Raw genomic sequence first — 25,934 nt, 5'->3', positions numbered from 1 at the left:
CCCAAACACACACACACACACACACACACACGCATGCACACACACACACATATGCACACACACACAAACATATGCACATACTATATATATATTATATATATTATATATGTGTTTGTGCTTATCAGTATCATTCTTCAAAACTCAGATTGGTTTTCGAGGACGTAAATACCACCCTACTTTGAGTACAAATGTAATGGTTAGAATTGTCCAGTAGGTTGTGGGGAAGAGCAGCCCTACGTCCTGCTGCCCACAGAAAGGGAGGAAGTGCTGTGTGTTGAAGGATGTGGCTTTGCCGAGAGCCACAGCCAGGTGTGACTCTTGCTGACTTCTTCAACAGTACGAGTTGGTATACATTGTTTCCTTCCCCTGGATGAGATTTCTTCTCTCAGGGAGAACTCTCAGTGCAACCAAACCACCTTGCGTGCCATCGTAGAACACATGCTGTCTGTGGAAGACGCTCAGTAGTGACATCTGGTACTATTGTTTGCGAGTGGAAATGATGTGGACACAGTAAAATGTAGGTAGTTTTTTTTTTTTTTTTTGGTTGATCAGTATTTTTGTTGATACATAAAAATGGCTGAACCATTCTCTTCTATAGTTCACTAATAAAATAGCGGAAGGGGGTATAAGAACCTGAGGAACAGGGAGTTTGCTGAGAGCGCGTCTCCCAGGACTATCAGATGCTACACCTTATAATCTCACCAACAAAAATGACAATAGACTTGCCCAGGTGGCCTGGGGGATGCCTATGAGGCCTCAACACTACACAAGGAACCATAGACAACCAAGGAACACTGAGAGCAGGAGAGATAGTCTCTGGGAGAGCGCACCGACTGGGTATCTATGGTCAGCCCTGAAAACTTTCATATGATTGATTAGTCATAAGCAAGGGGTCCAGGAAACCACCAAATTGGATCGCTTCATGGATAGAAAGAAATGTTTACAGGGAAATTTTAAACTGTTGTGACTTTTTGGGGTACAGAGAACAGCAAAGGGTAGGGAAGGCCTTGGTAGTTCTTAAGGGGTATGTTTGTGGCAGGAGGAGGCCAGTAAATAGGAATAGGAAGTTAGAGTAGTTGGGAGCTGGGGGATTGTGGGCCAGAAGAGCCCAGGAACAAGTGTGAGGACTTTGATGTGTACCACAGGTGTGCATTAGAGAAGTTAACTGCCTGTAGGCTGAGAGGCAGACAAGGGAAACAGTGACTCTTCCCAACAAACAGAAACTTGCTTCCCACGTTTCTGAGCAATGCTGGTTTTAGGCTTTTGTTTATCCACCAGCAATCCTTCTGTTGACTCAGCCAGAGCCAAGCCTAGTCTGTCACTTACCACATTATCAGCTGCACTGCCATTTGGAGGGTAGGGGGCCCACTTGGGACCTAACAGTAATATAACACAATAACTATTGAAAAACAAGAGACCCTAAGCTTGAAGGAGGGCAAGGGTGAGTATATGGAAGGGTTTGGAGGGAGATGCAAGGGATAAATATTATGATTATAAATATATCTAAAAAAGTAAATAAATAATAAAAATAAATTAAAAATTAGATAACAAAAAGAAGGAAAAATATCAATGTCTCGGTTCCTCTCCTTATCATGAGCCATGGACCAAGATCATTAGAAAATAGTTACTTATCCAACATATAACAGTAATTATAAATATATTAATTAATTAATTAATTGATTGATTGATTGATTGATTGATTCTGGGTGGTAGTGCCACACTCCTTTAATTCCTGCACTAAGGAGGCAGAGGCAAGCGGATCTCTGTGAGTTCAAGGCGGGCATGGTTTACAGAATGAGTTCCAGGACTACACAGAGAAACCCTGTCTCCAAAAACCAGATAGAGAGAGAGAAAGAGAGAGATACACAGAGACAGATATAGAGAAAGAGAGACAGAGAGACAGAGACACAGAGATACACAGAGAGAGAGAGAGAGAGGCAGAGAGAGACAGAGACAGAGACCTAGAGATACACAGAGATATAAAGAAAGAGAGACAGATATAGAGACACAGAGATACACACATGCACAGACACACACACACACAGAGAGAGAGAGAGAGAGAGAGAGAGAGAGAGAGAGAGAGAGAGAGAGAGAACGTGCACCTGCAGTGCTGGCCAGATCTAGCACTGACCACTTAATGGCTCTGACTCCCTCAGCCCATTCCCCTTCTGGACCTTCTTCACCACAGAAGCTTAAAGGGAGGGGCCCACAGCTTAAATCGTTGTATGCAGTAGCCCTCTGGTCCCGAGTCAGTGTGCCTCTGCTCCATAATAGCTGTCCTTGTCAGCGGCTGGAAACCATTGCTGCCCTGGGGATGAGTGACGACGCAGGCCCCCCACCCAGGGAGAAGATGATAGCATAAACTGAGCTAGACATGTGCTGCTCAGGTTACAGGCAGAGGAAAAATAATGGTTTATAGTTGTTTGAAAGAAATGACAGATTTAGGGAAAGGAAAACAAAAGGAAGAGTCTTAGCTTGGGAAGTTTAGATGAAAACAGATTTAGGAGCAAAGGGGAGAATAAACACAAGCTGCGGTTATTTGCATAGAAGATGAGCAAGAGGAAAATTCCAGTAACCGTTCTAAGGGCGCACACTTTGAACTCCAGTTTTGAATCAAAGCAGCACAGAGGTAAATACAGGGGCTGATATTGTGGGCTTCCTCCCAAAGCCGTCCACAATGTGTCCTGGGGGACAAATTCAAGCTTAGGTCCATCTCATTCACTTCCATTTGCTCCTGGCTGCGTTGGCAATACAGGCTCATGATAAGGATGTATTGTTCTTTGAAGAATGTAATTTGCCAAACTATAAACTATTCTACTAGCGTCTATCAAATATTAACATTATACCCTGTTTGTTTCAGAGAACTTTCCCCCTAAAAGCAACAATTGCACACATCAGTTAAGCCTTTGATTTAGCCCTGTATTTAGCTCCCTCCCTTCCCTCTGAACACTGTAACTTTGTATACTCACCCTTGTATACATGCGTGCATTTGTGAGATTCACGTTGTCCTTGAATATTTTTAAGGTTTATTCAAAAAGCATATCATAAGCAACCTTCTGCATTTTTTCCTCATCATTAGGTGTCTTCCGATGTTATACTGGGGAATCTTCAGATTCCTGTGGACTCTGAAGTCCTGGGTGGTTATTTTGCCTTATCTTAAGTGTTCTGTGATCTCACCCTTTCTCTTCAGCTGTATGATCCATTTTGAATTAGCCTTGAAGTGGGAGGTATGAACTTGGCTCCATTCTTTTCTGGTGAGCTGCCCCGTTGTCCCAGCAACATTAGTTCAGAATACTCTTGCTACCTCATTGTCTTGGCACCTTTGACAACCAGGGGCATGAGAGATGAGGACCTGAACTCAGTTCCCAGCACCCATATTAGGCAGTTCACAAGTACACATAACTCCAGCTACAGGGCCATCCAATGCCTCTGGCTTCTGCAGGTTCTCTACTCACATGCAAATACCCACACTCAGACACACACTTTAAGATCTTAAAAAAAAAACTGAACTAAACAAACAGACAAACAAACAAAACCAACCAACTGTGAATTGAATTCAGTGTCTATCTTTTTATGTGAAGCTTTGAAATTGTGAAGTGAATCACTGTCACCGACTTGATCCTTAGTTTTCAAGATGGTCTTGGGCATCTTAATGCCCATGGCCTTAATGAACTCATTTATGAGCTCATAAAATCCTCTTAAAATATTTATTTATTTGGCAGGAGGGTCTACAGGTGCCATGGTGTGTGTGTGTGTGTGTGTGTGTGTGTGTGTGTGTGTGTGTGTAGCCACAGGACAACTGTCAGGAGCTTCCCACTCTGTGGGTTCCAGGGATCAAACTTAGGAAGCAGTCACGCTTAGCTGCCGAGCCATCTTGCCTGCCCCCATACAGTCTCTATTTTATAGAGTCCTTGGGATTTTTTTTTTATGTGTAAAATCGTGGAATCATTCTTTCTTTCCAAATCTGAAATTTTAAAAATTTGCCTAATGAATTCAAGAACAAGATGTGTTTAGTGTTTCCTCCTCCCTCCACCCTCCAAATTGGAAACGTAACGCACGAGCAGAGCCCTGATTGAGCCTACATATGGCCCTGGGCTTGGTTATCAGCACTGAGAGAGAAAACACTGGCTTTTTAGAGGTATTTCCACACCTTTTACTAAAGTTGTGTCATTTTACGTTTTTACAAGGCATGAGAGACTTTGGTTACTCTCAGAGCTGTGCTGGGCATCTTTAATTCAGCCACCTTAGTAGAATGAGGTACTTAGACAACCGTAGTTGAGGTTTATGTGTGTCTATGGCCAATGAAAACCTTTTTGATTTGCTTTTTGGCTATTTCAATATTTTCTTTTCTATTTGGTTAAATCTGTTCATTTTTGAGACTGGGTTAATTTTTCAAAGATGTTGAGTTAAATGTCTGTGTGTGTGTGTTTTAGTGTGCTCATGCATGCATGCATGTGTGCATATGCGTGTGTACATGTATGTACTCATGCACATGTGTATATGTGTGTGTGCTCATGTATGTGCATGCATGTGTGTGTACATGTGTATATGTATATGTGTGTGCATGCGTGTGTGATGTAAGCTTATGTGCACATGTGTGTAAATGGACATACCTGTGGAGGCTTCTGGTGTAAGTCAGGTGTCTTCCTCTCCAGTCTCCACTTTATGCTTTAGTATACGCTCACCAGTTAGGCGAGACTGAGCGGGAGGATGCACTCCTCCCTGCCCTGCAACCCTGGAGCCATAGAGCTGAGCTGCAGAGACTAGCTTCTACATGGGCTCTGAGGCTACAACCTCAAGGCACCCATAGCTTTACAACAAGCACTTTACCCACTGACCCACTGAACCACCTCTTCAGATGTAATTCTTTATATATACTTGCTACAAATTCTAAAACATTTAAAAAAATGTATCCTGGTTGGTGGCTCTTTTCTTCATTTTCATAACTTGCTTTTGATGAGCCAAAGTTTTCATTCCGATAAGATTTTATATTATGTAATGCATGCATGCATATGTTATACACGCTAAGCAGTCAAATTTTGTCACAACATCTCAAGCTACATTGTATTTCTGTCCTTTCCAATAAGATCTTATCCTTCGCAACATTAAGCTACTATTTTATAGCTGCTTCTCCAGAGCTGAAAACAGTGGTCTAGACCTTTGAATTGACTATATTTGATATATTTAAAATAAAACAATAATATCCTTGTGTCTTAGTTTGGGTTAAATTGCTGTCAGCAGACACCATGACCAAGACAAGTCTTATAAAGGACATTTAATTGGGGCTGGCTTACAGGTTCGAGGTTCAGTACATTATCATCAAGGCGGGAGCATGGCAGCATCCAGGCAGCCATGGTGCATGAGGAGCTGAGAGTTCTGCATCTTTCATCTGGAGGCTGCTAGCGGAAGACTGACTTCCAAGCAGCTAGGATGAGAGTCATAAAGCCCATACCCACAGTGACACACCTATTCCATCAGGGCACACCTTCTGATAGTGCCACACCCTGGGCCAAGTATATACACCTCGATTAGTACTTAGTCTTTCAACGTAATAGAACACATGGTGTGAACGCACAGCCCAGAGAAAGGCCTGTAATGTTATTCCTGCTGCGGCACACCCAAAGTGATCCAAGATGTACATAGGTGAGAGTGTGTATAGGGGCTGGCTGCCCATGTCACTCCCTCAACAAAGTGCTTCTGCTCATGTATGGGGCCCTGGGTTCAGATCCCCAGGACCCACACACAGAGCTGAGCATGGTGATGACGGACGCCTGCAGTCTTAGCATGATGGCCGTAGACTACAGAAGAATTCTGGAGCTTAATGGAATTCTAGTCTAACAGCACTACGGAGCTCTAGGTTCAGGGAAACACCTTTTCTAAAATAAATAAATGTAAATAAATAAATAAAGCAAGCAAGCTGGAGGGGGTAGTCAGATGGTCAGTGGGTAGTGGTGCCTGCTGCCAAGCCTGATGAACCGGATCTTGATTCTTACATACAGAGAAGAGAGAACTAAATTCCAGTAGTTGTCCTCTGACCTTCGCAAGAGAGTCATGGTATATACAAGCATGTATGCAGGCACACACTTGTGCATGCGCACGCGTGCGCGCACACACACACACACACTAAATAAATATTGATTTACACAAAATTAAGGGAAGCTAGATTGAACACAACCAGACATTCATCATTGACTACTGCTTTTCCTGTGCACATCTCCTAACACACATATATAAACACACACACACACACACACACACACACACACACACACACACACACACATGTGTCCCTCTGAGTGAGGGAGGGACAGAAAAGTTATTTTTAAAGCGTTAAAAATGTATAAGAGATTAAGAATCTGAGTCCCTACTGTGTACGAGCCTCTATGCAGTAGAGAGGGAGATGGCAGGATGCTCTCTGGCCACAGAGATTCCAAGCCTATAGCTGCAGAGGTGTGGCTAGCTAGTCATGGATCTTGTTTTTTTCTGCTGCTGATTCTGTAACTGTCTCAGAAACACGAAGCTATGTCCCAGTGCTTCCATTTCTGTTTTGTCATGCCCCTTGTAGGGAAATATCTATTCTGTGTCTTCACTGCAATGCCAAGAATACTAATTAGGTGCACCGATCAAGCTTGGGAGGAAGTGGTGAGATAAGAGTGTTTCAGTATGAGCTTCGTTTGGGAGTGCATTTCCGAGTTCACCAGGGGACACCGGGATGTGGAGTGTGGGGCTGAGACATTCCACACAATGCTCCCATGGGGCTGAGACATTCCACACAATGCTCCCAGGAGCACAGGGAGGGCAGAATGAGCTAGAAGACCAGAGTGAGCTGTGCAGCACATCTCTCCTGGGTGAGCGGATGTGACTCACCAACAAAGTTGTAGTTTTCAATCTTGGCTAGAACATAAAACGTAAGGGGAATATTATGAAGCAGTAAATTCATATCAGTGTGGCACTGTCTGGAAACCAAGCAGTCTCTTCTCCGTCAATGCCTGGAGCACACTTATTTCCCCAGTGTGTAGAATCTACGTGCCTCTACTTAGAGCCCTGTCCTTGCTCCCCTCACAGTGAGCTTTCCAATGAACTTGGAGTGACCTAAGCTTTTCCTAGCAAACAAGATTCCTCAAAAAGTACTCTTCCATGTTTATGTGGGTATACATTGTTCTATATGGGTATACACACATATATAATTAGGTGCACCGATCAAACTTGGGAGGAAGTGGAGAGATAAGAGTCTCTTTAGTCTCGGTGCAGCACCCCTCGGTGCTGGGGGTGCAAGCATGAGCCACTGTGCCTGGCTTATATTGGGTTCTATATGTGAGTGAGCACATGGCCTTGTGGCTGACTGCCACATAGCGATGAGACATAGGGAAGGGGTGCCTTCCTTCCTATCTGTCCCTCCTGTTGTATCAAAGTCTGCCTTCTACCTAGGTCAGGCTCTGATTACACCTTGTTAATTGTATAGCTATAAATATGTCTCATACTCATCATCCAACATGAAGTCTGTAAATTGATATCGGTGACCACATTTAAAGAGTCACAGAAGGGCTATTAGGTAAGAGAATGCTCAACTATGCTGGATATAATGGCTGGCTGAAAGGACGCTCCCTTCTAACTCCAGCTCCCCTACACCATTTTTCTAGTAATGCTTATAGCAAGTCCTGGGGCAGTACTCCACCCTGACCCTTGATTGGCTCGCCCTCAAATCAAATTGGCTAATGAATTAGTGCCCTGCGGGTACATCTTATGTGACCTGTGTATGTTGATATGCTTCCAAGGCTCCTTGTGCCACCTAGAGGTGCTTTACAATCCAAGAAACTATACTAAAAGTCAGGTGTTTCAGTATAGATGTTGAGAATCTATTTGGAGACACATAGAAAAAACCTTTGCTAAGAAAGAGCACAGACCAGAGTAGTTCAGTGGTTAGAGTGCTTGCAGAGCAAGCATGAGGAAAAGCTGAGTGGGCTTACCTGGAATTCCAGTCAGAGACAGAAACTGGGAATCCCGATAGCAGGCTGGCTAGTGACACTGGTTGTATTGGTGAACTCTGGGATTGATTGAGAGACCCTGCCTCAGTGATTATAGTGGAAGACTGATCAAAGATGACTCCTAACATCACGCTTGGGCATGTAAGAGCACATAAGTGCACCTACACATGTGTGCACACTTGTACTCACACTGCATGCGTGCACACACATACACAGGCACACACGCGAGCACACATATACACACACGAATGTGTATACACACATATATAGACACGCACACATATACATGCACACACACATTCATATACACCTATGCATACACATACATATGCACATATACCCATGCACATATACATGCACACACACATTCACATACACCTATGCATACACATACATATGCACATATACCCATGCACATGCATATGCACACACACATACACATACACCTATGCATACACATACATATGCACATATACCCATGCACATATACATGCACACACACATTCACATACACCTATGCATACACATACATATGCACATATACCCATGCACATGCATATGCACACACACATACACATGCACCCATGCATACACACATATACATATACACATGCACATGCATATGCACACACATACACACACATATACACACACACATGTGTGCAGACACACAATGGAACAAGGAAAGAACACAAATCATAACACTGACACCATCTTCAGGTCAGGGACAAGCTAGTTTTGTTTACCTCTTTTCCTCAGAAAAAATAGTTCCATTATCAGCAAGAGACCGTTGGTTGCTTTACAAGGATACTTATGAGTTTTTTCTCAGGGTTGTGACTAGGGTTTTCAGGAAAGGCAATGTGTCATGTGCTGGCAAGGAAGGTTGCTGAAGGAGGGTGGGGTGGGGCGGGCTCCTGCTGTACTACTTGGGGCAGTCACTCATCCTGGCCTGGGGACTGTAGTTGAGTGTGTTATCCCCCAGGGTCCCTTGCTACCTTGGGGACTACTGTGGCCTGTGGCCTCAGCTGCAGATACTGCCCCTCACAGCCCCTGTGGCCTCTCCCAGCAGCCTCTCTCCCAGCCGTGGCTCAATCCTTATCTCATTGTTCCGGCTTAGGGTGAACAACAAATGAAACTTTATGATTGTAAGAAGCCTTTGGCCAAGTTCCATGAGAACGAGAGCGGTTGTTTGCCTGGCGACAAATAAGGTCTTTGTGGTTACCTCTAAAAGCAGTGCAGGTACCCGCCCCAGGGTGTACCATGTATAGTACCTTTAGCCCCGCCCCGTTACTTCAGAGCACAGTTACTGGGTGTCTTAACTGTGAATAGTTATAGGAAGTATATGTAATTATACGGGCCTCGTCAATAGCTCTTCAGCCCACAGATCGTGCACCACATGATCGGTGACTGTCCATGTCACTCTTTCAAAACCTCCGTCGTCCGCTCCTGTCCATCTGCCGCTCAGACAGAACACTGACAGCAAAGTGTGCTGTTGTCTTGCCTCCTGTGTTTCCGAGATGAAACCACAGGGCCGAATACGAGAATGGATCAGTGACGGAGGCGTGGGCCAACAGGCGCAAGGCAATAAACAAAAGTGACGGCGCCGTGACATGTCACTCAAATAAAAACAGAATTACGGGAGACATTGCTGCCCAGGGAGAACGTTGCTGCTGCTGTCTTTGAGGGACGCTAGACACGTAATCCAGTGTGAATACAATATATTGATGTTAGGAGGGGGATGGCAGCGCCACACAGGAGGTGAGGCCAGCCAAACATGTCACACGCATTAAAGGTTTTCCAGGGATGCTGTGACACTGGCCTACAGAGGACGGTGTGTCAAGGCTGAGATAAGATGCCACCTCCTTGTCAGACGTCTGAGGCTGTGAGGTGGCCAGCACTGTTCAGCTGTTCTCGAGAAGCTTTGAGAGACAGCACATTACACCTCAGCGTTCCTAGCGTTCTCGGCTACAGCGTGCTGACAAATATTCTTTCTGCAATTGTCTATAGGTTTAGGACAAGTCAAACCTCATAAGGGTTTTGACAGAAACCTTCAAAGGTCACAGCATTTATGCAGACCATTCTTCAGCCATTTTTATGAAGAGGCTGCCCTGAGTTGTGTTCAACCCATCGTGGCAGAGGTCAGTCCAGAATTAAAGAGGTCAGCCCACGTCTTCCTTAGCTTCCATGGTCTCGTGCATCAGGGAGACCACAGCAAATGAGGTTACCACAGCAGTAAGATTGCTGCCACCAAACTTATTCCCTCTGCTGCTCCCCTTGGGGCTGGATCTTTGTACTTGCTCTGTCTGTTGGCACCACATGTGAGTGGTTTGATTGTCGCCTTCTCTCTCTAACCTCTCTCCCCTGCCAGGGACCGAGGAGCAGCCGCCAGCCTCTCTTTCATACCAGTCCTTAAACACTTTGCATGCTATGTTGCCAGATAAGTATTCTTTAGATGAATGTTGACTATTATGTTTGGAGTAAGTGGAACGGCCATCTTGCCTTTTCTACTTACAGAACAAATCCAATTACCTGCCTTTAACGATGAATTCTAAGAAGTGCATTTTGTAGAATCATTGTCTGAGACTTGTATTTGTGGACAGTCCTTAAATATCCACAGATGACCATGAGTCTATAAATATTTAAAGCTAATTTGGGCTGTATTTCCTATGTTTCAAAGTTCGCAAACACAGCAGCCTTCTACTCAAAAGTAAGTGAGTAAGAAACGTTTCAGTACAGCAGGGTCTGGTGATGTAGACCATAATCCCAGCTCTTCTGTAGGCTGAGGTAGGAGGATCGCAAGTTTAAGACAGAAGCCTTCGAGGGTCACTCTGCATATCCGGACTGTTCCTTGGCTGTTTTATGATCTGCCTCTACCTTATGGAAGAGGCTCCTGCGTGTTCTTACCTGGACACAACCCAACTTGGCAGAGGCCAGTGCAGAAAGATGGCGTTCGTTTACTGTGGTAGGAAATTTTAATCGCAATCTGGAGTTTCTACCCCTTCTTCATCACTCAGTTCCTGCATAAAAGACAAGCACAACCTTTTTATTCACAATAGACCTTATGCAGCACAAAAGCTGGCAGATCTCAGCTCTCTAAGCTATTAGAATCTACTTTCCTATCAATAACCCCGGGTTATTACTCACTGTGCTCCGTCTGTGCTGCTCTTAACTCCAAATGGCCAGCCTCAGGGCCATGCTTTCTTGACTTCTAACCCATGGTGACTCTCTTCCTTCCTCTCTTCCTTCTCCTCCACTCTTCCTTTTCCTTCGACTCCAATCCTGGGACTCCTAAAACCTGCTGTCTCTCCTGCCCAGCTGTTGGCTATCGGCATCATTATTTACAATCAGAAATGGGGGCAAGGTCACACAGCTTCACCCGGGTCTGCGTGCAGACTCGTCTCTGGAGCAACCAGGTCTTGGGGGGCCACACAGCTCCAGAATATGATTCAAGGAAGTCTGGGTAATCAGCAAGACCATGGAACTAAGCTCTGTGGCAGTGCTCGTGTAGTGTATGTGTGTTCCTGAGTCGGTTCCTAGTATTGCGTACACACACACACATACTACACACACACATACACAGATACACACACACACCACACATAAACATACACACACATACACAGATACACACACACACCACACATAAACACACACACAGATACACACACACATACACAGATACATACACACACACCACACATAAACATACACACACATACACAGATACACACACACACCACACATAAACATACACACACACCACACATAAACATACACACACATACACAGATACACACACACACCACACATAAACATACACACACACCACACATAAACATACACACACATACACAGATACACACACACACACCACACATAAACATACACACACATACACACACACATACACAGATACACACACACACCACACATAAACATACACACACACATACACACATACATACACACACATACCACACATAAACATACACACACATACACAGATACACACACACACCACACATAAACATACACACACACCACACATAAACATACACACACATACACAGATACACACACACACCACACATAAACATACACACACATACACACACACATACACAGATACACACACACACCACACATAAACATACACACACACATACACACATACATACACACACATACCACACATAAACATACACACACATACACAAATATACATACACATACACACATATACATACACATAAATACACACATATACACACATACATACACACACAAATACACACACATACATACACACGCACACACATACACACATACAGACACACACACACACACACACACACACACATACAGGAGTAAGGACTTTTGTACAGTCCACCAAAGGCTTGCAAAACCATGGTTCAGAGGTGGTGACAGTAGGACCTCCTTTGAGGCAGTGAGAGCTTCAAACCTCCCTTCCAATGTCTTCATTATTAGTGGCCATGGGTCCCAGTCACTATGCTCTGTGTTTCAGTTCTCGGAATCCACATTTCTGGAAACAGATTGTCCTGAGACTAGCTATGATCTGGGAGATGGGGACAAAAAGTCCAGTCCTGGTGACCTGGATCCACCATTCTCTTGGAGAAGGCATGGTTTTCTAGAGCTGGGCCAGCACATTACAAAGGAGTTGCTATAGTGTTTTGGTTTGTTTTTTTTTAACTCTAAAATCTATGGATTTTTACTTTGCTTTGGAGTTGATTTTTCTAAATCAATTTTTTATAAATGGAAAGTTTTAAATGTTATCCAAAGAAATTTTCTAGTAAGTGCCTTTCTAATATAAATATGTTTTAAATGCAAATGTCATAATTATTCAGGTACACTAATACATCATTAAAAATATGTCCTTAAAGTTTCTAAAAGAAAGGGGAATATCAAACCTACAGGACCATTCAGACACACCCCAGGCTTAGGAGTCCCAGGAACCAAGAAGCGACAGTTGCAGAAGTCTTCCTGTGGCTTCACGAAGAAAACAAGGCAGGCGTGGTGTGCAAGTTTAAGTCTGGCAAGACTGGTCAATTGTCTGGGCTGTTTTGGCTGTGGACACAGGGATTGCTTCTAGTTTATGTCTGGTCCTGGGCTGGTTAGGGCAGGAGAACAATGGCCCAGCAACCGAGAGTCTTCCAGGTAAAGGAATTAGGTGCTCCATGCTGAACACCTGGGCTGTCATTTCTCATCTCGAGGAGGAATTCATTAACTCTGAGAGATACTGTCTCCCCAACATCAAAACTCAGAAGTCAAAACATGAGGAAGGCGTGTGCATCAGAGCTCTCTAAAGGAACAGAACTGATAGAATGGGGAAAAAAACCCACATTTTTCACATCATATTAATATATGTACACATACTTATGTGTATATAGTTCATGGTTGGTATTGGAATAATACCTCTTGCTATCTTTTCAAGGAGTGGAACAACATTCCAGTCTTGTGTAAGGACTTGTGAGATGAATGAGATTAGTTGTAGTCTGTAGCATGGTCCAATAAGAGAGAGTAGTCCTGGGTTCCTATTGGACTGGTCAGTATGGAGTCAGAATGATATACATGGGGAACGTATTAGAGCAGCTACCAGGCTGTGGTCTGAGTAGTCCAACCACGGCTGTCTCCTGATAGAGAAGCCAAGGGCTCAGACTGAATGACTCAGCAGTTCCAGTCAGGAGTGGGGCCCCTAGGAATCTCTAGAGGGCTGCTGGCCTCCAGTCTACGCTGGAGCCTCTGAGAAGTGGGTTCTGATACCTTCAGTGGAATGTTTTAGCCTCAGAATACATGGACTCGCCAGCAACAGTGAGGGCAAGCGGGCGAAAAGCCAATGCTTCTTCCTTCCGATTGCCCTATGCCGTCAGCGGATGTGGCCCAGACTTAGGGTTGGTCTTTCTAGTTCAAATGATCACTCACAGTTGTGCCCAGCTGCCTGGCTTTTGTCGATTCCAGATGTAGCCAAGTTGATAACCAAAACTGGCTGTCACAGCAAGGTTAATAAGGTTCCCGATTTAAAGCAGCCGCACTCCTCCTTTTTGTCTGTAAATTGGCCTGGATGGCCTCACGTAGCCTCTGCTTCAATCAAGACCTTCCCCACCCTTCCGTCTTTCCTCAGTCACACTGCTCAGACACTCCAGGCACAGTCACAGACCATTAGAGCAGTGGTTCTCGACCGGTGAGTCTCCGTCCCCTCGGAGGTCAACTGACATTTTCACAGGGGTTACCTAAGAGTACTGGAAAACACAGCTACTTACACTATGACTCACAACAGCAGCAAAATTACAGTTATGAAGTAGCAACGAAAATAATTTCATTGTTGGGGGGCCACCACAACATGTGGAACTGAACTGAAGCATTAGGAAGGTTGAGAACCACTGTCTTAGGGGCTTACCGAGTTCTGTCTGAGAGTTTGACTTCCAGACACCAACTACCTCCTTGCTGGTTGGCACCCATTCCAGAGCCTCCTTTTAGGTGGCATTTATCACTTATTAGCCTTCCAGGTGTCCCTCAGTGTGTATATTGCCCATTATTTGTTACTTGCCATGACAAACAAGGGGTTTATATTTTGCCCAACAACGTAACACTAAATGAGCTTTTTAATTATCAAGCATATAGTAAGTATTCAGGAAAAAATGTAGAATGATGCCTCTTGCTATTTTTTTTTAAAGTGAGGCATTCCAGTCTTATGTAAAAAGACATGAAGTGAATGGGCTTGTTTGGGACCTGTAGCAGGGCCTGAAGAAGGGAGGACCAAGGGCTTCCCCTCCCATTGGTGTCCAACAAGGCCGTCCTCTGCTACATATGCAGCTGGAGCCATGGGTCTGTTCATGTGTACTCTTTGGGTAGTGGTTTAGTCCCTGGGAGTTCTGGTTGGTTGGCATTGTTGTCCTTATGGAGTTGCAAACCCCTTCAGCTCCTTCAATGCTTTCTCTAACTCCTCCAATGGGGACCTCATTCTCAGTTCAATGGTTGGCTGCGAGCATCCACCTCTGTATTTGTCATGCTCTGGCAGAGCCTCTCAGGAGACAGCTATATCAGGCTCCTGTCAGCATGCACTTCTTGGCATCAGCAATATTGTCTGAGTTTGGTGGCTGTGTGTATATGGGCTGGATCCCCAGGTAGGGCAGGCTCTGAATGGCCATCCCTTCAGTCTCTGCTCCAAACTTTGTCTCCATATATCCTCTTATGAATATTTTTGTTCCCCCCTTTAAGAAGGAGTGAAGCATCTGCACTTCAGTCATCCTTCTTCTTGAGTTTTATGTGTGCTAATGACTTTTACATAAGCAAGCTTCTACCTGATATTCTTGCTATCTTTGCTGTAGCAACACGTTGGTCTGAAGGCTTTCTATTATAGCCCACAAGGAGGTACCCTTCACTTCTCTCAGGAGAACCACCTCCTGCCCCTTTCTAGCAGGACCTAGGGACCTAGGAACATCCCAGACTGAAGAGTGATAGACCCTGGCTCGAATGAGAAAATAGAGCTGGCCCATGTTTTCCGGCAGATGGTTTGAAACATGGACTGAAAAAAATGTTAAAATTATACTGAAAAAAGGTATTATCCTGCTTCTGGAAGCATGGTATTTGAGAAACGATTGAGCACGTAAGATGATTGATGTGTATAGCTGCATATTACTGATGTTCAGGGATTGGTAGGGGAGGGTTAGGTATCAAATAGAAATGTAGTTTTGTACTTATGCGAATGACTCTTTCTGTTTAACAGATGTGTATGGATTGGGTATGTTAACTGGATTTGCCAAACACACAGATACAGTGACCCCCCCCCCCAGGCCTTGCATATCAGACTTTTTTCATTACTATTCATAGCAGTAACAAATTACAGTTATGAAGTAGCAATGAAATTATTTTACGGTTGGGAACCACCACAACATAAGGAACTGTATTAAGGGGTCACAGCGTTAGGGAGGCTGAGAATCACTGGGATACAGCAAACCCATGTTGGCTAGTAGTTGACTGTTGCCGAAAGTGATTGATGGGTGAGTGAAATTCATTGTATTCTTGTGTCTGCTTCCCTGTGGGTTTCTAATGTTCGAGTAATGAGACATTTTTAAAACCCAACGGTAGCTGTTGGGCACTTTGGCTTGTTTCCTTTCTGATTATAACAAAAAACATTTTGGGCGTTCTACCATCATTTTGGGTATTGCTTTGAAAGCCCTTTCACGCAGAGAGACCACTGTTCTACCCCTAATTATTTAAACCAGAATTGAATGCTGGAGAGTATGACATCCCTTAGCAGAGTCTTTGATTACCATGTTTTCGCATGGTGCCATATTGCTGGGGATGTCTCACTCCTACTACGAGAATAATAAAGCCCTTTACAGTGCTGCCTGCCCGCAATCCCAGTTACTTGGCAGGCTCAAGGGCTGTGAATACAAGGCTGGCTGGAGCCTGATAGCAACCCCCTTTCTCTCAAGAACAAAATAGAAATAGTCTTCTTATATTTCTTATAAAACCCTACAAGTAGTCACCGTCTCAACCCTCAAGTTTTTACTGGGCAGCTTGTAAGCACCAGCTTTCTGCTGGGCACGGGAACATGGTGGAAAACAGGACTGGCCAGTGCACAAGTTAGACCCTCAATAGGTTCCAGCGATGATGAGACTCCCCTAGCATCCCCATTCCCAGAGACTCTGGGTTCCTAGGCCCAGGAAGGCTGAGAAGAATCACGCAATGAAGCAGATCGTCCTCCGTTCAGCTGCGTGCCAGCTCCACAGTTCACATTCAGCCTTTTCCCATGCTGGCAAGAGCGTGGATGTTTAAATTAATCTCTCGGATTGTTGTCAGTTCTCTGAAGTTTCTGTGTCTTTACAGCTGTTCTAGTGCTGAGTGCAGAGAGCCTCCGGGGACTTGGAAGCAAATGTTGTTTGCACTGAACCAGATGCGTATACTCGAGAATCATCATGTAACCTGCGTAACCCACGTTAGTTACCCTGGCAAGGATTTTGCTGCTTCCCCCACCTAAAAATAGGTCTAACTGAAGAGAACCTCCAGCCACAGCCAGCAACACCCGAGCCTGACTAGAACGATGGAGTACCTACCTGCATCTCACTCTGTCCCTCCCGCCCCCAAGTGGACCCCAGCCAGTCCAGGAAGATGGGGTAGCTTGTTTGGAGATCCCAGGGATTATTGGAGGAGCTGGACTTGAACCTGACAGCTCTCATCGGGAGTCCTGTGTTTAGCCAGTGTACCCAGGACTTGTTTCCAAGGTGGTTCCGAGGTTGCGGGTTTCAGTTCAAGGGCTCTACTCTCTGTTTCAGGTCCTGCTGATCTTTGCAAAAGAAGATAGCCAGAGCGATGGCTTCTGGTGGGCTTGTGACAGAGCTGGCTACAGATGCAACATTGCTCGAACTCCAGAGTCGGCCCTCGAATGCTTTCTGGATAAGCATCATGAGATTATAGTGATCGATCACAGGCAGACCCGTAACTTTGATGCAGAAGCCGTGTGCAGGTACCTTCCTCCCCCACCCCCCACCCCCGTCTGCTCTAAATTCATTCCTGTAGACAGCTTCGGTCCCTAGCACTGACCCTGAACTGCAGCCCCTTCCTACAGAGGCGTCCCACCTTCCTATTTCTGCACGTTTGAACTGCACTGAGTTTAAAGGTGTCAGCTGGACTCATCCTCAAACTTGGAGACGGTCACCCCGCCCCTCCGGAGTATTGCTCATAAAAGAGTCATTAAAATTCACACAGTTTTTATTACACGTAGTTTAGATTTAAAGTAGATATTTTAAACTTCATTATTCTGTCCCAAAATGAACATCAGAAATGTGTGAAACAAAATTTTCCATACATGACACAGATGGAGAGATACCGTCGCAGGCTTCCCAGAGGGAAGAAGGCAGCCACGTCAGCACCAGAGTGTTCCTGGGGGCCCGTGCCCCTGCTCATTTGTAGAAATGCTCACACTTTGGGAGTCAGGCACCTGTCTGTTCAGAAATAAATGCACAGTCTTAATAATTCACTCAACATGAACTAAGCCATTCAGCTAAAGTGGAATGCTTGTAAGTTAGCCAGGGAGGGTTCAGTAATTAATGTGAGAACATTACATACGGGGCTGGACTTTTATTGAATATTAGTAGATAAGTAGAGAAATTGATTCTTAAAGCTTTTTTGGTATATAAAAATATTAATGGATTAAAAAATTTTAATCACAGGCACATTGCCTTGCTATTTTTTGATGACTTGCATTTTCCCAAAGAATTTTTGTTAATTAGCCAGTGTTTAAGTGTTTAAATGGTCTCAAATCTTGCCTTTCTCCATAGATATCCTTTCCTACTTAGTAATACCTCTGTGTGTGTGTGTGTGTGTGTGTGTGTTGTGTGTTTACTTTTAAGAAATAGTTTCTTTCCAACCAGCTATAGTGAAACACATCTATTATGCTAGCATGTGGGAGACTGAGAGAGGACAATTGCTATGATTTGAAGGCCAGCCTGGGCTACATAGCAAGACACTGTCTCAAAGAACAAAATATACCTTCTTTCTGAATGATTTTCAGGGTAGAATTGGGTCCTGTTTCTCTCTTGCTCTTGTTGTGTGTAGCTCTGTAATCATACACTCCTGCTCTTGTGCAGGTGTGAAATTACTCAAGACATGTTCCCAAGGGCCTAGGTTAGACAATTTTTACCTTTTCCCTTAGATATAGAGACACGGTGTCTGTTCCTATGTTATAGCTGACCAGAAAAGCAATGGGCAGTCTGTGTTTCAGAAGGACGTTGTGTCTGTGTATCTGCAGACAGTTACTGGTTCTGTTGAGGGTGGTCAGATTCCTAAACGATTGACAGACAGCAGTATTGTGCACAGAAATGAGTGGGGGACATGCTCCGATAGATGTGTATTCCTTTCTGTCATCTGCCGGCCTAGGTCCCAGATATTTTAGCTAGACTGAACCTTCCTTCCTTTTTCACACCAACCCCAGACCTACATACTTCCAGATGCCCCCCAAGTCCTCTCACCAGGAATAAGTCCAAGTCCCTCTTACCACAAATTCCTCTGGAGAGCAGGAAGCAACCAGAGAGACAGGCGTCAGTCCCAAAGAAAGCCAAGAGACTGTGCCCCTGCTCTGTAGGTTCAGTATATAAGTTAGCCTCTTGTCTAAGTTCAGGCTCATAGATGACCTAGGAGCATGCCCGTGACACATCACTGGGTGGAAAGTATAGCTTCTCCCTGGAGCTCGGAGAATACTCCTCAGACACTGTAAGTTTTTCATAGGATCAGAACAGCTACTTTCCCGAGTGTCTATACAGTGGGCTCCTAAATGGAAACCGAGTCTTCTGGAACCTGCTGTGTGGGATGTTGGATGGGAACAAGAAGTGATAAGGGTCACTGTTGGAGCAGGACTGTTCTAGCCTTGCTGCTCATGGTGATGAATGGGTCGTCTTAGAAAGATCCTTAGAGAAGCAGAAGGTGCGACCATGCGTAACAGCTGATGCGGTCAGTGCTGTCCTCCATGGCTAATGCAGTCAGTGCTGTCCCCCATGCGGGTTCCAGAAGATGGCTCTTTTTCAAAAGCTTAGCCAATTCATGAAGCCCTGGCCAGAGGACGCTAGAGTCAGATTTAGGTGACGCTGCACACCTTCTAAGGTTCACAAACCTTGAACTCCTACAGGGGCCCTAGCTCGGCAAATTGGATTCACAGTTACTATTTAATCTTTCTCAAGCCCAGCTCATGCCCAGGTCTTTTAAAGCACATAAGCACCCTTGACAGGAGAACTAGGGGAACGCCCTCTCTGAATGATCTTTAGCACAGAATAACTCTTGTCTGTCTGTCTGTCTGTCTGTCTGTCTGTCTGTCTGTCTGTCTGCCAGCAAGTACTCTTTTACTGTCAGATAAGCTTTCTGTATGATCTACTGTTCTGAGAGGAAGGTAATCCAACCTCATTAGCTGCCCAGGTCCAGTCTGACCACTAAAGGGCTGTAGGGCTGACATACTTTTAAAAAGAGAGTCGGAAAACTTTTTCTATCAGAGACTTAAATGGAATTTGCCAGTTTTTGAAGTAGAAAACTGATGAGCCTGACCTTTTGGAGAATTGTCCGGGAGTTAAAACAATTACAAACAAATGAATAAATAGATTAAAGATATTTTCCTGATCCATAGGGTCATCTTTCTCTGCTGTCTCACGTGTGTTCTGAGTGTTTTTCTTTTCCTTAAAGGATGATTTGATTTGGTGCCACTATCGAGGCTGAGAAGTTTCCAGAATAGTTCAGTGTAACAAAGCGCAGGTCAGTGCTTTGACTCGAAGCTTCTTTTTACAGGTCAATCCGGGCCACGAACCCCTCTGAGCACACAGTGATCCTGGCTGTGGTTTCACAAGCGTAAGTGCACCCCTTGCCTCACCATAGCGTACCCCTCCCCCGAGTACTCTCACCCAGAGCACCCCAACTCCAGCAGCACCCCCACCCCAACAGCATTCCTGCCCAGCAGCACCTATACCCCAGCAGCACCCACCCCAGCAGCACCTATACCCCAGCAGCACCCACCCCAGCAGCACCCTCACCCCAGCAGCGCTCACCCCAGCAGCACCTATACCCCAGCAGCGCCCACCCCAGCAGCCCCACCCCAGCGCCAGCCCCGTCCTAGCATAACTGTTCCATGTGAGGCACACGGTGTAGCCTAATGCTTGAACCAGCGCCGTGACGGCCACTTCTAGAACTTGCTTCCAGGGCTTTGTTTTCCAAGTTTCCAGAAATACTGAGGCTTTTTTTTTTTTTCTTCCTTTCTTACATAATTGCTGTTAGCACGTTTTCTCACACTTCATGGGGGGAAAACAGGTTTACTCATCACCATGACATGCCAAAAATGAGTAGAAAAGCTGAGGGCTCTGGATGCTCTGGTTTGTCTTTCCTCTCTGAGGAAAACAGAAGGGTTTGAGTTTTCACTTCAGAATGTCGTGTGAGAGTGCAGAGATGCTAAATCCACTGCAAGAAAAGGAGTGTGGCTCTGAGGAGAACTGTCCAGTGGCTAGCAGCAGGCCATAAGCTGTGACTCTGAGGAGAACTGTCCAGTGGCTAGCAGCAGGCCATAGGCTGTGACTCTGAGGAGAACTGTCCAGTGGCTAACAGCAGGCCATAAGCTGTGACTCTGAGGAGAACTGTCCAGTGGCTAGCAGCAGGCCATAGGCTGTGACTCTGAGGAGAACTGTCCAGTGGCTAATAGCAGGCCATAGGCTGTGGCTCTGAGGAGAACTGTCCAGTGGCTAGCAGCAGGCCATAAGCTGTGACTCTGAGGAGAACTGTCCAGTGGCTAGCAGCAGGCCATAGGCTGTGACTCTGAGGAGAACTGTCCAGTGGCTAGCAGCAGGCCATAAGCTGTGACTCTGAGGAGAACTGTCCAGTGGCTAACAGCAGGCCGCAGGCTGTGACTCTGAGGAGAACTGTCCAGTGGCTAGCAGCAGGCCATAAGCTGTGACTCTGAGGAGAACTGTCCAGTGGCTAACAGCAGGCCATAGGCTGTGACTCTGAGGAGAACTGTCCAGTGGCTAACAGCAGGCCGCAGGCTGTGACTCTGAGGAGAACTGTCCAGTGGCTAACAGCAGGCCGCAGGCTGTGACTCTGGGGAGGACTGTCATGTGACCAACAACGGGGCATAGCTTAGGTTGGTTTTGAACTGCAAAGAAGATTGGCCCAGCTATCATTACAGTGATACCCTAAAATGAGAAATTATTCTGCTGGGTTTAGAGTTTGGATTGTTCCACACTTAAAATGAAAGGACTGGCTGAGAGAAATAAGTAGCTTTCATGTGCTACAGTAGTTAGAACCCTTGCCAGTGGCAAAATTTGTTGTAGTCAATTTATGTCTGTCATGAGCTTCAGAGAGACTGAGACCTTAATTAGGAACCATGGCCTATTGGACTTGGCTTTATTAAGGCGTTTGGCACAGATTTTTGCCACCAAGGAGCGGACAGGCTAATAGCTCTGATAAGAAGGTGTAGGGTCTTCATGGGCAGGCTGGCCCAGGGACAGTGGAAATATATGCCCTGTAGGCTCCTCTGGCACAGGAGGAAGCCATGGCCGCAGGGGCCAATCAGAGCCTCCTGTTGAAATACTGTACTGTGAGGCTCATCCCTCGATGCCTTCTACCTGCGGTCCTGGTGGGAGATTAATCCCAGAAAGACTGAGGGAGGAACAAAGGAGCCTTTTGCTCCACTTTTCTTCAGAGATCTGAGCAGGATCATTCAGCCCTAGACATGACATCTTGGAGATGCCACACCACAGAGCCCTTCCCACGGCTTGTTCCAGGGGCCCCAAAATGCCTTCGGTCCTTTTCACGTGTCCGAAGTGTTTATGAGTCCTTCATTAGGAGTGGTTTTGTATGGCATGTTGTGGTTTTTCTGGTTTTTTGTTTTTTTTTTTTTATATATATCAAATTCTTCTCACATTGGCGAGTGAAGTTAAGCGACCTCTTATCTTTGCCACCTAGTTTAGGAAATAGAATAATATTACATTGGAATTTTTGTAATGCCTCTCCTGATGTGTCATTCACAGAAGGCAGAACCTTCTTTTACTGAGGGAAACCAGAAAGTAAGGGAAACAATTTCTCTGGGAGCAGGAAGCCTTGGACAAACGGGGCCTTCTGTTTTCTTGTGCCGTTTCCACCCAATCCCTCTTCATGTGTCTCCCCTGACTTTCTGGGTTATACCCTATGCAAAATTCTGGCTGTCTCAGGGACCCTCTTTCAGTTTCTTGATGGTGACAGTTGAGTTATCAGGCATTGTCATGACATGCTGGTTCTCAGTCTGCCTTTGTAACTCATGTAGCTCCAGGCTTGATATAGAAAACTTTATCCGGAAGCAGGCAACAGTATCAGTTTTCGTTTCCCTCCCTTCTGTGCTTCTGTTCATGCTGACTCTTCTTGGCTACTCGGTTGTAGGCTCCCACAGACTGTAATGTCAGGTGTGTGTGGCACCTTGAGAGTTGGGCCCAAATAGGCCTTGGAGTAGGAGTTGTCCATCCAGTTGGGTTAGGGACAGAAGCCTGGTGATAAGCAGCATAGGTGACACATCCTTTAATGGGGGCTACCCTCTTAGATCTGCTCCAACTCCAAAGGGCGAGACAGAGTTAGAGCATTTCACTCCTGCGCTGGGGACACTGACCACACTGCTGTTGCTCTGTTTGCTGTGTGTGTTCTGCTGGCATCTGGGAAACAGATGTGGATTCTGTGTCCTTGGAGGCAGGTGCTCCTTGGACGACCGCTGTTCAGGAAGCATCTCAGGGGTGACCGCCGACGGCCCTCATTGCTCTCTCTCCATGTTTCAGCGTGAGGAATCCTGGTTTGTATCTGCTGAGTGACCACATTTTCTGCTTTGCTGCAGATCTGATGACCATGAAGAGGCCTCGGTCCTTCCTCTTCTCCATGCAGGCTTTAACCGGGTATGTACAAGGGGACCGGAATGCCTCTCTCTAGCCTCCCTGGCTCTCCCATAACAGCCAAGCACACAGCCAGACTCTCCCATGAGAGCCCAGCATGCACCCATGATAGTTATTACTGGAAACAGGCCCCGGAACTCTGAACCAGGGAATAGAAGCAACTGGGCTTGGAATGGAGTACCATTGAGCCAGTGCTAGTGAACCACTCGCTTCTTATCATCTTAATTCCAGCCGATGCACAATTGTGCAGCCAAGGCACTGAGACAATAAGGCACCTCTTACATCAGATCCTAACCCAACAGTCTCAGAGTAGCCCCGTATAGAGGCACCTCCCCACTTAGACTCACTATGTGTGTGGTCCTTTAAAGGTGACGTACCAAGTCGCCTCTTGGGATCTGTGCTCACCACCCTGCCAGAGATTTTAAACCAGAGGCAGGCTCCTGCTGGTGACCACAGCTTGTGAACTGCCATTTAGCACCCGAAAAAAAGAGGAAAAGTCTCTAATTTGAAGGATAACTATCTGAAAAGCATTGATATCAACTTAAAGGTTAGCACTGCTTATCCTAAGCAAAGAGATACAGACAAATAACTAAGATTATAAGGAAAGGATTTGGATCGCAAAGCAAAGCTGTGTGTGGGCCAATGTAAAGAAAACAATGGAAATAATTCTAAGTAAAGTGGAGTGGAAAAAGAAGCGTGACTATCAGACACAGTCGTATAGAAAATTAGTGGAGCCCTTCCCTTCACAATGTTATGACGAACATGTATTTCTGTTTTTAAACAATGCTTTACTTTAGGTTAAAAATAGGGTAGCAAACCCAAAGTTGATCTCTGTAGATCTTACTAGTAGCCTAAACTCAAGGTGGATGATCCTGTGAGTTCTTGGTCGCTGTTCTGGATTTGAAATGAAAACCCACCTTGGTAGCAGACCATGGTGAAGCAGGAGCTTGCTTTGTGAAGCGGTCTCCCCGTGCTCTGCCATGCTGCAGCCCAGAAGCAAAGCCCTGTGGGAGATGGAAGGCTGCATTGGTTCAGAACGTGTCACAGAAGTGGGCCACATTCCGAGGCACCCTGCACCCTTTCCTCTGTGTCTGTCATCTTTCCTTGGCATTGATGCTGAAACCTTGCCTTCTGTGCAGTGGTTGAATGTAGATACGTAAGAGAACACTTCTGAGTTTGAAAATGTAGACCTGCCAAGAGGGCAGCTGGCAATGAAGCCACATGACTGCCATTTAAAAAAAAAAACACCATACATTTTTTCTGAGAAATAACTCTGAAATTATTCACAGGTTTTTATTGATCCTCTGTGTGGACCACACCATTCTACCTCCTTCTCACACTGACCTTTTCAAGTGTGAGTTGGGACTCTGAGAACACCGGAAAATTAGTTTCCCTGGTTAGCTTGGTTATATGATTGAAGGATGACCTTGCCACCACGCTGGTTGGCTCTATTAGTTAGGCTGTCCATTGGTCTCTGGAGTGGCCTTAGAATTGTTCAGTGATCTTTCCTCCAACAGTATTTGTGGTTGGTGTCATCTAGAAGATAGCTTCTCTACTGAAGGGCAGCGGTCACACACCTGTTGACAGGAAGTCTGTTGACAGGAGAACGATTGCCAGTTTTTTTTTCCTTTTTTTTTTTATTAACTTGAGTATTTCTTATATACATTTCGAGTGTTATTCCCTTTCCCGGTATCCGGGCAAACATCCCCCTCCCCCCTCCCCTTCCTTATGGGTGTTCCCCTCCCAACCCTCCCCCCATTGCCGCCCTCCCCCCACCAGTCTAGTTCACTGGGGGTTCAGTCTTAGCAGGACCCAGGGCTTCTCCTTCCACTGGTGCTCTTACTAGGATATTCATTGCTACCTATGGGGTCAGAGTCCAGGGTCAGTCCATGTATAGTCTTTAGGTAGTCGATTGCCAGTTTTTAGACACACATATTCTTAAGAAAACAAAAGTTCGGTTTTTTTTTTTCTTTCTACTTGTCTGTACTACTTCAGAATGTCCCCTGTGCCCAGATCCAAATGTGTCATACACAGTGAATGAACCCATGGTGAATGGGACTCTGGAAGTCAGTTCCTGTCTTGGATTTCCTGGTATTTTGAGGGCTGGGTCTGATTTGAACAAAGCCATTCACCAACTGGTCAGAGAGCTCCCTTCCAGCCCAGTTTTTCTCCCAGGAAAACACAGCATGTCCTCAAAGCAGCTGGGGCGGATCTCTGTGTACATTCTCCTGCTTGTTTGGAGAAATATCTCGGTATTGACTCTCTGTCCAAATGCCTTCAGAGATACATGCTGGCCTTGCCTTCTATGAAGTTTTTTCCCATTCCTGATTTGTTTAATCATCTTTTGGAAACGTGGCTCCGTGTTACTAGCCAATACATTAGTCTGTGATCCCTGAGTGTGGATCCGGGAAGAAACTGTGCCAGCCAGTATACTCCAGCCATCCCCTCTGGGGACAGTGACGCACTGGACACATGGCCGGCTGTCGAGTGAGCAGCCCACACTGAGCTTTGTGGAAGTTAGCATCTCGCCCAGTGCAGCTGCTGTGCT

General features: G+C 45.5%; 1 protein-coding gene across 8 annotated transcripts in view; it reads left to right on the top strand.

The window, feature by feature from the left end:
• Pde8b (phosphodiesterase 8B) overlaps positions 1–25,934 on the top strand; it is a 232,890-nt gene that overhangs the window by 127,311 nt on the left and 79,645 nt on the right. For all 8 annotated transcript variants that reach the window (XM_087621627.1, XM_087621628.1, XM_087621629.1 and 5 more), the window contains 3 exon segments: positions 17,282–17,472; positions 20,277–20,336; positions 23,332–23,389. In XM_087621627.1, coding sequence (XP_087477753.1) covers positions 17,282–17,472; positions 20,277–20,336; positions 23,332–23,389 — 309 coding nt within the window.

This window comes from Rattus norvegicus, chromosome 2, assembly GCF_021556685.1.
Source record: "Rattus norvegicus strain SHRSP/BbbUtx chromosome 2, alternate assembly SHRSP_T2T, whole genome shotgun sequence".
Taxonomy (NCBI): Eukaryota; Metazoa; Chordata; class Mammalia; order Rodentia; family Muridae; genus Rattus; species Rattus norvegicus.
The sequence above is the reverse complement of the archived record's forward strand: the minus strand, read 5'-3'. Positions and strand labels throughout refer to the sequence as shown.